Below are 12,746 nucleotides of genomic sequence, written 5' to 3'. Positions count from 1 at the left end.
CCCCAGCCAGCCCCCGTAGACTCCATGGTGGTTGCAGCGCTATGGGCCTGGGCCCGGCCCGTCCCCTGGGCCACCGCAGGCATGTTGGTGCATGAGCCATGCACAAAGGAGATCCGGCCCACAGGCACAGTGGGTGGGCACAGATGGAAATCACCCCCACCGGTGCTCCTGGCTCACATAGATTGTGATTAATGGTGGGCCACCGTCGCACTCATCCGTCACCAGTGGATGCCTCCACTCAGATCGAATCAGACCGCTCGCCGCTCCAGGTCTACTCATAAGATGGCCACTGTGGCTCCTCTCCCCAGCCCGACCAGAATTCCTGCATGGTCCCACCGGTTATGGGGAAGGTCTTCGCACTCATCACCAGGATCTCGGACTAGGAAGAAATCGCTGAGGAACAACCTCAATGCCAATAACCGGTCATGATGGGGAGATTGGCGGCTCAATGTGAGGAATTCAGGCGAGCTGTATCTTGTTGGGTCACAACTCTGGCCACACCCCCTACTGATCCTCTTGTACTGATGTTTGTATGTATGTGATATTTATATATCGAAGACCTAGTATTGAGACAGTAAAGTACCAATACCTGGCAATTGCTTGTTCTCATGAACACCCTTTTAAGATGTATGTGGTACTGATGAGTTTTCTACACACTTATATTCCGTTAGTTACATTTTTGCCACCACCTACAGTACTAAAGCCATATTTACAATTACCTGACCATTGTTGACAGCAGCATGCTGAGCGGAACTTGTGAAAATCACCATAGTCAGATACTTGATCAATTCTGCACGGGTCTGTAGAGAAGATGGCACTCCTGAAAGAATACCAGAAAAAAAATATGAAGACACACAACACATTTAACTGTGTTAGATGCTGTGTATCATGGGCCGGCGGTAGGTAGGCCTGCAGTTGTTTGGTTGAAATGATATGTCTGCAGGATATTTAATTTTGGCAAATTTTCTACATAGTTACAATACGGTGCTACGATCCAATGACATTGACAGCATTATGTTGAAAGTGCTTTCTGAATTCTAGTACACTGAAAATCTCACAGAAATATAGATAAGTTTGAGATTTAAAAAATTAAGCACAAAGAAAATGAATTCCAAACCATGTTAGAAACTTTTCATTTCTTAACTTTGAAACACACTTCAAGCATGAATATTCTTGAAACTTTTGATTTTGCAATCCGTATCAAAATGTATTGCTTAGGATATCAAGCAATCATGGATATTGAGGAGCGCTGTGGTGAAGCGGCCAGAGAGGGGATGACTACAGCGTGTGGGGCTCCTGGTTCGATCCCAGCACTGGTGGCAGCTCATCTCAGTATCATGTGACTCTAGGCTATAGCTCACTTAATCTCCCAGTTGCCTTGAAACCCTTAGGAGTCATTAGTTTGCGCTTTACAAATGCCGGATTATTATTACGCCATAATCAGTGTGAAGAATGTGAATGGGGAGGATAAACAAAACACTTGGCTATAAGTTCAAATAATCATACCTGAGGATTCCCTTTCCAGGAAGCCTTCTTTGAAGATCTCCCCCACCCATGCTTGAAGCTCTTGGTCTTTCTGGATGCTCTCATCACCCTTATAGTAGAAGTCCACAATTCCAGACACATAGCTAAGAGCAAGAGAAAATAGAGCAGAGTCGATGGGTAAAAGACCACATGGAACACTTCCAAATCAAGAGAGATCAAGTTCTACTTCCTAATACAGAGATAGTAAGTGTTATTCATCTAACATTTATTTAGTGGGTGTTTATAAGTCAACTGTATAACAATAATTCAACATATGTCTCCTACTGAGATTACAGTTCATCAGACAACCATATCTGATTTCCTTTACAATTTTTTTTTTAATACAGTCTGTTTTCCTCCAATGAATCATGGCCACATTTGAAAGTAAAATGTTTTTTGTGTGAAAAGTGTAAAAGTTGGCAGTGGTTCCCATGGACCACTGCTCATTCTTGAACAAGCCTTATTTTAAGTTTGCAAAGGAGACTAGGACCCTGCGGGCCCCCTTCCTCTTTGTGAATGACGCCCCACTTCAAGTCAGGAGTCTGCAGTTTTAAATTGTTTGGCAACTGAATTTCAGTCATCTCATTCCAACTGAGTATTTAAAAGGGACACCTACAACACACACCTTCCAAACAGTGAATCAGTATGGGATCGTAAATCTATTGCAGGAGTCAATAAAGTATAATGACTCCTAAAATGTGACTGAACTCAGGTTCAGAGAATTTACGATTGTATTGGAAAGGGGCGACCACTCGGTCCCCCCGAACGTATGGTGGAGTACCCCGATCCCCCGGGAAGCCATTTTGGGCGGGAGGCGAGTCTCGGCTGGTATGCCCGAAGCGGCGTAGCCGGGGCGCGCCTTTTCCCGCCCAAGAGGGGGCTGTCCTTGACACCTACGCCGATGGCCACGCCCCGGAGGCGGAATTGGAGGAGGGTCCACGCCCGCCCGAAGAAGGATAAAAGGAGCAACAAGCCAAGGAAGCATCCTCTTGTTCCTGTGCTCTGAAGCTGCACCTCCCCGTTGCACGTGAGCTCGAGACGGAACGAAGAGCCAATTTTGAGAATTTAATTTTTGTGTTTCTTCTTTCAGTGAGTTCGAAGCTTCCTGACCTAGGACCTTGAGGATTACCCTTGGACGATGCCTGGCAAGAAGGTTGAAAAGAGGGTCGGAACCGACCAGATGCTTCGTATGCTGGTGAAGGACATGGCGGACATGAAGCAGATGGCGGCAATGAATGGTGCGGGTGGACCAAAGAAAGTCATCGGACCAGCATTGCCAGGAGTGGTCCCTAACGGGAGAGGTAGAAGGGCCAAGAAGGGGGCATCGGGTGGGGAGGCCCCGGTTCCAGAATCACCTCCAGCGGACCCGGTCACCCCGATCGAGGCCCCTGTTCTGGTCCCGAACGCGGGACAACCAATCCCTGTGGTGGTCACTCCTGTGAACGAGGAGGATATGCCTCCGGAGCCGGCTGCCCAGTTGGCGGCATAGTTGGGCAGAGAGAATGAGGGGGCCACGGCTGAAGAAGCCAGGTCGATAATGAAGCAGTTGCGGCAATTGAAAGATGCTGCGAAGGCACCGTGTCCTCTTGTTTCCCCGCAGGCTTCCGTGGAACAACCAGTATCGGGCGTTGGTTCGGCAGCGACAACGGTCACAGCTACCGGTTCAGGTAAGCAGCCATTGCCGATGGCGGGGGAGGGATCAGTACCCTCAAGAAGGGAGAAAGTCGTTCAACATATCCCGATCGATGTGAAAGAGAGGATTTGGACGGATAAATATGTGAACATGTTTTCCTTGTTGACCGATCACTATGAGATTGAGCATGTAAAAAACCAGAAAGAGTTTTTGCACCCTAGTGTATGGCGCGAAAAGATGGCGGGTTTCAGAGTAGATGAAACGATCTCTAATTGGGCCAGAGCATTGGGAATGTTCACTGCAATTATGGGGGAACGTAGGCCCGAATTAGTGGTGGAATTAGCCGTTTATCAGACGCGTATCATGGACTTTTATGAATCATACGGGGGCAATCAATGGTGTTGTTACGATAGCATATTTCGTAAGTCCAAAGAGTACGACTCATCCCTGACGTGGGATTGTTTCGACTCCATTTCCTGGCAGAAAATTGAGAGGTCGAGCACGGCGAAGTCGCCATTTTTAACCGGGAACGGGGTGGAGCCTTCCCGCCATTCTTTGGGGGCCCCCTTTCGGGTGGGTTCAAGCTGCGATCAGAACACAAAGAGTAATGGCAACTCGGGTAAGAAAGGGGTCTGCTGGAGCTTTAACAGAGGCAAGTGTTCTAGGCCACAGGGATCGTGCAGGTTCAGGCATGAGTGTGCAGGGTGCGGACAGTCCTCACACCCCGAGAGTGCGTGCAGAGCCAAGACTGGTGATACGGGAGGTAGAGGGGGCGCCAAACAGGTCTAAAATAGACCGAGGGGCGCCATTACCTACCCCGGTTGATATCATGGCACTGATCCCTTGGCTGAACGACTACCCTGATCATATCTCCGCCGGGGTGTTGCGAGACGGTTTCTCATATGGTTTCCGCATCCCGGCGGGGGATTTTCGGGGGGAAGCACAATGTAAGAACCAACTATCGGTTCAACAGAATACGGCGGTGGTACAGGCAAAGATAGGTAAGGAAGTGGCCCGAGGTCGGGATGCTGGACCATATGACATACCACCAGTTGGCAATTTTGTTTGTTCACCTTTGGGAGTGGTTCCCAAAAAGGACCCAGGGGAGTTCAGGTTAATACATAATTTGTCAGCTCCTAGGGGCCTTTCGGTGAACGATGCGATTGACCCAGGAGTTTGTTCGGTGCGGTACGCATCCTTTGATGAGGCCGTCGCCATGTTGAATCGCCTGGGGCCCGGAGCGCTGATGGCTAAATCAGATATCGAGTCAGCGTTCCGGTTGCTCCCGGTACACCCTGATGATCAGCGTCTCCTAGGTTTTATGTTTCAGGGACGCTATTACATGGATAAATGTATGCCAATGGGTTGCTCCATCTCTTGTGCGTATTTTGAGAAATTCAGTACTTTTCTGCAATGGGCGTTCACAAGAGTCACGGGCTTTACACATGTTATGCATTATCTTGATGATTTTCTGTTTCTGGGGGCAGCCGGGGACATGGAATGTGCACAGGCCTTGAAGGAATTCTGTAATCTTATGGAGGAGTTTGGCGTGCCGCTGGCACCCGGTAAGACGGTAGGGCCATCTACTACACTCGAGTTTCTCGGAATTGAGCTCGATTCTGTAGAGGGGTGCTTCCGCTTGCCCGAAGAGAAGGTTATGAAATTCAGGGCCTCGCTAAAAACATGTCTCGGCGAAAGAAAGGTAACTCTCCATCAGTTACAACAGGCTGTGGGTCAGCTTAACTTTGCCCTGAGAGTAATACCAATTGCCCCTTCTCCCGTTCTATCGCACAGGCCATGGTGGGCCTCAGGGAAGGGCACCACCTCACAAGACTGTCAACAGAGGTTCGCCAGGATATGCGCATATGGTTGGCATTTCTGGCGGATTTCAACGGTCGTGTGGTGTGGACCGATCCACCAGTTTCCTCAGAAGAACTGGGGTTGTGGACCGACTCGGCAGGGAGTGTAGGTTTTGGCGTCATATTCGGCAATCAATGGTCGGCACGAACCTGGCCTGAGTGGTGGCACGATAATGGACTCACTAGTAACATTGGGTTTCTGGAACTGTTCCCCATTCTGGTGGCCTTGGAAACCTGGCCAGAGGGGTTTCGTGATCGCTCTGTGGTGTTCTGGTCTGATAATATGACCGTGGTTGAGTGTATCAATAGACAGGCAGCACGCTGCAAATGGATTTTGAGATTACTGAAGGAAATTGTCCTGCTATGTATGAGACTAAACGTCCACTTTAGGGCAAGACACGTGCCAGGGGTACTAAATCAGGCAGCTGATTCGCTCTCTCGTTCCCATATGCAGGCCTTCCGGGGTTTTCTGCCCTCAGCGGACTCGGTGGCGGCACCATTTCCCGAAGCTCTCTGGTCTCTCGGTGCCCCGGATTACAAAACATCGTAGGAGAGAGTCTAGCACCCAGGACAAGGAAGGCATATGAAGGGGCGTTCTGTTCTTATTGGTCCTTTTTGGGTTCAGCTAGGGGGGAGCTCTGGGGGCAGGAGGAGTATGTCTTGAAATTTCTGGTATCTTTGCATCAGGCAGGCAAATCAGTGGCTACGGCCAATAGGCACCGGGCCGCCATTTCTTTTATGGCACGGGCTCATGGCATTCAGGACCCCACATCGTCCTTTTTAGTACAAAAGGCGCTGCGTGGGTGGCAACGCCTTGAGGGTCGCAGAGTGGATGAGAGGCACCCGATAGGTTTAGAAAGGTTGTCCCTGTTACTGTCCGTACTCCCGGCGACATGTTCATCTCAATCAGAGACGGTGCTATTCCGGGCCGCTTTTGCATTAGCATTCCATGGGGCTATGCGGGTAAGCGAGCTGGTAGCACGGAGCAAGCAGGATACGGGGGGAGGTCTGTGTCGAGAACACATTCAAATTAAGGGGGAGACAATGGTAGTCTCAATTGCCAGATCCAAGACCGATCAGGGAGCAAGCGGGGACAGTGTGGTAGTTCAGCGGATTCCAGGGTCTCCCATGTGCCCGGTGAAATGCGTGGAGGAGTATTTAGCGCAGAGGGCGGCATCAAGGGGAGGAACCTTGCTGAGGCACACCGACGCCACCCCACTGACCAGGTTTCAGTTCCAGCGGGTGTTAACAATGGCAATCGCTGCAGCGGGTTTGAACCCGAGCGATTTTGGGACCCACTCATTCCGGATAAGTGCTGCTACAGAGGCTACAGCCAGGGGTTTGAGTGTGGATAAAGTGAAACAGTTGGGGCGTTGGTCCTCGAATTGTTATAAGAGGTATGTGCGGTTGCACATGTTGTGAAGCTAATGTCATGCACTCACGCTTCTTGTTTTCTGTTTGGTTTTCAGTTTCGCGAGCAGGCTTTGCGGGGCGGACTGTGCAGTTGACCCGACACCTGGGGACCAGCGGTCAAAGATCACCGGCTGAGGCAAGAGTGGTGTGGGTCGTTGGCCACTCATATGTGAGGCGCGCCGCAGACGTATTCAAAGCAGGTGACATGATTCACATGGCTGGGGAATACGGGTACAGGGTGACCTTCTACGGAAGGGGCGGGCTCTGTATTGACCAGTTTCAAACTTTTATGGAGGGTTTGTTAGGGCGGACAAGGTCACCGCCATCTGTAATCATAGTGCATCTTGGGGGCAATGATTTGGTGACCACGGGTCGACGAGTACTTCTCGAATTAATACTATCCACAGTAAGTTGGTTGGCGAGGAGGGTTCCGGGGTGCACGATTGCATGGTCCCACATGATTCCAGGGAAGGTGTGGCGGGGGGCTATTTCTGTGTCAGCTTTGAATCAGTCGGTGAAGAAAGTGAATAACAAACTTGGTAGGTTGTTCCGTACATGTACATTGCATTCTATTCTTCATGGATGTATCAGGGGGGACCATATGTACCTGGAGGATGGGGTCCATCTGTCCCGGGAGGGGAATACTTTACTCATAGGAGACTTCGTAGCCTGGTTAAAGAGTTTGTCCAGCCATGACCTTTAAGTAGGAGTTTTGTGGGGGGTCCAGATAGCCGGTCAACTATCCGGCCTGTGGCGGTAAGGTCATGATCGGTGAGCAGTAATTGGAAGATCCCTAGAGGTGGGGCGTCACCCATTATGGATGGGAGCGCCCGGGGGGAGGCGGCCATTGGCCCCTCAAACGGGGAGGCGGTCCCCTTCTAAGGATGGGGACGCCGAAAGGGAAGGCGGTCAAGGCCCCTCCCTGGGGAGGAGGGGCTACGGGCCTCCCCTGGGAATTTCCCGGGGCCAGGACATCTGCGACGGCAGATGTGGTAAGCAGTGTGGGGTGGGAGGGGGGTCTACGCTACCTTCTAGACACCTCACACGAGTCCTCGGACGACCATTAAGATGGCGTAGAGTAAACAGGGGCCCCCGTTAAGACAAGGGAAATTGGAAGTTGGCACAGAGGTGCAGTCCTCTGTGCGCCCGCCCCTCACAAGTGAGGGGGGAAGTCTGGTATTAGGGATCTGACACCGGTTACGACCTTGCCATTGGCCCGTAATGTTAGGATGTACAATTTCAATTTTGAGAAAAGTCTTTACAGGATGTTTTAGTTTCGGCTAGGAGAACCTTTGTTAGAAATGTGTTAAGGTTAGCCAAGAACATCGTAATGTGTAAATGAAATTGTACATGATATGAAACTGTTATTTTAATGTTTTAATTTTGTTTCATATTTTAATAAATACGGCCGGGAGGGTAACTCCCTCCCGCCTTCCAAAAGTTCAGAACCGTTTCCGTCCTCCCATTCTTGGGGATTGTGTTGAGAGGGGGTGTCGGGTATCCCAACCATATGGAAAGGGGCGACCACTCGGTCCCCCCGAACGTATGGTGGAGTACCCCGATCCCCCCGGGAAGCCATTTTGGGCGGGAGGCGAGTCTCGGCTGGTATGCCCGAAGCGGCGTAGCCGGGGCGCGCCTTTTCCCGCCCAAGAGGGGGCTGTCCTTGACACCTACGCCGATGGCCACGCCACGGAGGCGGAATTGGAGGAGGGTCCACGCCCGCCCGAAGAAGGATAAAAGGAGCAACAAGCCAAGGAAGCATCCTCTTGTTCCTGTGCTCTGAAGCTGCACCTCCCCGTTGCACGTGAGCTCGAGACGGAACGAAGAGCCAATTTTGACCCACCCACCAGCCCCTGATGACAGCGATTTGTTTTGAATAAAGTCGAGTGACATGATACTGTTTTTTTTACAGGTTGTTGTGAATAAAGTTGATAATTTTGATATGTAATAAAGTGGTTGATCTTTCAGCATGGATTTCGACAAAGTAATTGCAGCAGAGTTAAATGTAGTGCTTAGTAGAAGTTATACGTTGAATTGCTCAGTATAATTGTCTGTTTTGTCTCTCTTAGTTTTAAAATGTCGTATTTATTTTTGGTCGGGCGGTAAGGTCATGATCGGTGAGCAGTAATTGGAAGATCCCTAGAGGTGGGGCGTCACCCATTATGGATGGGAGCGCCCGGGGGGAGGCGGCCATTGGCCCCTCAAACGGGGAGGCGGTCCCTTTCTAAGGATGGGGACGCCGAAAGGGAAGGCGGTCAAGGCCCCTCCCTGGGGAGGAGGGGCTACGGGCCCCTCCTGGGAATTTCCCGGGGCCAGGACATCTGCGACGGCAGATGTGGTAAGCAGTGTGGGGTGGGAGGGGGGTCTACGCTACCTTCTAGACACCTCACACGAGTCCTCGGACGACCATTAAGATGGCGTCGAGTAAACAGGGGCCCCCGTTAAGACAAGGGAAATTGGAAGTTGGCACAGAGGTACAGTCCTCTGTGCGCCCGCCCCTCACAAGTGAGGGGGGAAGTCTGGTATTAGGGATCTGACACCGGTTACGACCTTGCCGTTGGCCCGTAATGTTAGGATGTACAATTTCAATTTTGAGAAAAGTCTTTACAGGATGTTTTTTGTATCGGCTAGGAGAACCTTTGTTAGAAATGTGTTAAGGTTAGCCAAGAACATCGTAATGTGTAAATGAAATTGTACATGATATGAAACTGTTATTTTAATGTTTTAATTTTGTTTCATATTTTAATAAATACGGCCGGGAGGGTAACTCCCTCCCGCCTTCCAAAAGTTCAGAACCGTTTCCGTCTTCCCATTCTTGGGGATTGTGTTGAGAGGGGGTGTCGGGTATCCCAACCATAAATAGGTTTGCCCTAATTTCCCAAGTGGTGTACATGCTCATCACACCTCTATTCATTCAATAAAGCAGTGTTAATATGGATTCTCGATTTGTATACTCAATCGAGAGCAGACACTAAGGGGCAGATTTACAATAACTGGCGCATCCCCAGGGATGCACCAGCTATTGTGCGCCGCAGCTCCGCCACCCATGGTGCGCCGCATTTACAATGCGCTGCACCATGTGGCAAAAACGGCACAGATGCGTGACGCATCTGTGCCGTAAAGGTGGCGCATTGCTGGAGTTGCGTCGCAAGCGCGATGCAGCTCCAGCAAGGCTCGGGGTGCCCTATCTGTCCAATGCTGCGTCAAGCCTTACGCCTGCTTCAAGCAGGCGCAGGGTTTTTGACGCAGCATTGGCCTAAAAGTGACTGAGTGAAATCTTGTAGATTTCACTCAGCCACTTTTGCGGGGCGCACCTGCCCCGGAACGCACACCCTGCGCCGGAACGCCCACATATGGCGCAGGACTTTACAACGTGACGCATCTGCCTAGATGCGTCACGTTGTAAATGGGTCGCAGGGATGCGCCACGTTTACGCCGCCATTGCGTGACGCAACAGCGGCGCAAGTCCGACATAAATCTGCCCCTTAGTGCAATATGTACAAAGCCATTTTGCATTTCCAAATGGTGTGAACCGCTATTTCAGCCCACTAGGAAATGCAAAATGGTTTAACTGTATGAATGAAAGGCATTTTCGATGGGCCAATTTAGAATTCCATCATGTAGAAATCGCGTTGTTTGCATTTTGAAATTGGAAATCACAAATTGGTATTACCAAATAGTGAATCGCCAACAGTATATACAAAGGATTTACTAATTGTGAATGGTCGCAAAATGGACATTTAGGAAATGCAAATACCATCAATGTGTAACAGGTGGTAATGAGGTGCAAAGATTAAAAAGTCACCCAAATTGCATCTGGCTCTCCCAGAATGACAGGTCTGTATGTCTTGGCAAGTAGGATGAGGATTTTTGGATGGTAGGTAGAGATGGAGGAGGAGAAAGGAGAGGTTATTGAGGCTCAGGGGCATTCTGTTTGAGCAGAATGAGGAGATTTATGAGAAGTATAGACTGAGTAGAGAGGCAATTTTGCATTTAGTTTCTAAGGCCCACATGCATCAAGCACTTTTTCATTCGCAAACGGTGCGATTCCTTAAAATCGGCCGTTTGCGAATGCAAAAGTGCTTTTTGGGATGCATGAAGCAATTTTAGAATTCGTAACATGTTTGCGAATTCTAAAATTGCGGGTGCTTTTAAGAAGTCGCAGATGTGCGATTTCTTAAAAGCAATGCATCATTATTTTAAAAAGTGAAAATTCGCAAATAGGGTGCCAAATTTACCGAGTGGTTGAACCACTCGGTAAATTTGGAAAAAGTGTTTAAAATGTTGAAAATGCTTTTTTTTCAACATTCATGTTACGGACACACATGTCCTTAGGACATGTGTGTGTGCAACATGATGCGAAAAATACATTTCAGGGGTGCATGGGGGGGTCCTTTGGACCCCCCCCTGCACCCATGAAATTTTCTAAGTGCCACTCGCAATTTGCATTGACTCCTATGGGCCTTTTGGCCCATAGGAATCAATGGGAATTGCGAAAATTAACTTAAGAATTCGGTATTTCTTTGGGATTCGGTAAAAATTGCGATTTTTACCGAATCACAAAGAAATACCGAAAAAAATGATGCATAGCATTTTGCACTTCTTAATTTGCGATTCCTTATTTTTCGCAAATTAAGAAATGCAAAATGACACAATGATGCATGTGGGCCATTGTTACATCCTCATCTACAAACCCCAACAGTTACTAGCAAACCAATCCCATCACATGTACAAATAATGTGCTGTCTACTCCTTTAGCTTCTGGCAGTTACCAGCGATTTATAGGAGAGGCAAGAGGAGTATCACAAAGTGCATTTTCTAGGTTCTTTATTAGGTTTATGAACATCGTGATTGGCAAAGTGAAACATTATGTTTTTTTCAAACACTCACTGTTTTATCGGTTAGCACAGTTTACAAACCTTATTGGTTTGCTGATGGCACACATTTTGCTATATGTCTACTACTCTGTAAATAAATGTATTTATATAAACAGCAAAATGACCCATTCACTCAATGTACAGATTCTGTGTAATTTCTCATGCATCTTGTAGCCAGATTCCTACGCATCACGCAGTTGAATAAATAACCGTCTCTTACTGTGAATATGGTGATGGTTTTTTTAGTTAGTAAAAAGACTGCAAACTCAATTCATATAGGGCCAGATGTAGGTGAAATAGATTTACCGATTTTTAATTACCGAATTTTACCGATTCGGTAATTAAAAATCAGTAAATCTATGGGGTGGATATGTAGGTATTCCAGATGTGCTGGAATACCGAATCGGATGATTTCGGTATTTACCGATTCAGTAAATACCGAATCGGTAATGCCCATTCATTCCTATGGGCTTTGAAGCCCATAGGAATGAATGGGCATTACCGATTCGGTATTTACCGAATCGGTAAATACCGATTTTCACAAGGGTGCAGGGGGTGTCACTTTGACACCCTCTGGCACCCCCAAAACCGGCTCGGGTGCCATGTGGCAGGCATACATGCCCTAAGGGCAGGTCTGCCTGTCACATGGCATAGGTGTGCATGCACACATGTGCATGCACACCGGAATCGGTATTTTACCATCAAATTGGATTTGGTGGTAAAATACCGATTCAGTAAGGCCTCTGGGACTCTGAAGAGTCCCACCTACATCTGGGTGGTTCAGATTCAGTAAATTTACCAAATTTTTATTTTACCGAATCGGTAAAAATACCGAATCGGTAATTTTACCGATTCGGTAAAATAATGCCCCCTACATACCTATCACCTATTTACCGATCGGTAACGGCCGAAAATACCGATTTTCGGCCGTTACCGACCAACCTACATCGGGCCCATAGTGTTTAAAAGTATATTTGGTAAATAATTAAAATATTCCTCCTTCTCATAATTTTTAAGGAGACAGTGCATATGCCTTGGCCCTTGGAAACTGATTCCATACTTGCATTCAAGGCCCAGAAGTGAAAGACAGTACAACAGGGATAATTAAACAGACTTTTGCAATTCTCAAATCATGTTTACCATTCATACACATGACTGGTGAAGCACTAACTCTACAGACCGGAGACCTGATGCAAAAACATTACCACTGCCATTTTTCACAACATAGCCATGAGGAGGATCTTCGCAATATCAACATTGAGCCAGAATCAGACTCGGATGAAGGGACACAATCAGCAGAGGGTCAAGTACAATGCACAGAAGACAAGCAACTATTTTTAAGGTAAGAATGATGACTGCATCTAAGAAATAGCCAACACACATAATGGTAAGGTTTTTACATTACTGAAATAGTACCTTTTATTCATATTGTAACAATGT

The 12,746-nt window shown here is 48.2% G+C and overlaps 1 protein-coding gene across 1 annotated transcript in view; it reads right to left on the bottom strand.

Moving 5' to 3' along the window:
* The window catches only part of LOC147678113 (hydroperoxide isomerase ALOXE3-like), a 310,576-nt gene that overhangs the window by 16,631 nt on the left and 281,199 nt on the right, over positions 1-12,746 (bottom strand). The window contains exons 11-12 of the mRNA XM_086945972.1: positions 1,507-1,628; positions 720-820 (exon numbers count right to left, since the gene is read on the bottom strand). Of these exons, the coding sequence (XP_086802098.1) occupies positions 720-820; positions 1,507-1,628 (223 nt within the window). The remainder of the gene's footprint in view (positions 1-719; positions 821-1,506; positions 1,629-12,746) is intronic.

This window comes from Lissotriton vulgaris, chromosome 12, assembly GCF_964263255.1.
Source record: "Lissotriton vulgaris chromosome 12, aLisVul1.2, whole genome shotgun sequence".
NCBI classification, from domain to species: domain Eukaryota; kingdom Metazoa; phylum Chordata; class Amphibia; order Caudata; family Salamandridae; genus Lissotriton; species Lissotriton vulgaris.
This window is presented reverse-complemented; position numbering and strand designations above follow the sequence as displayed.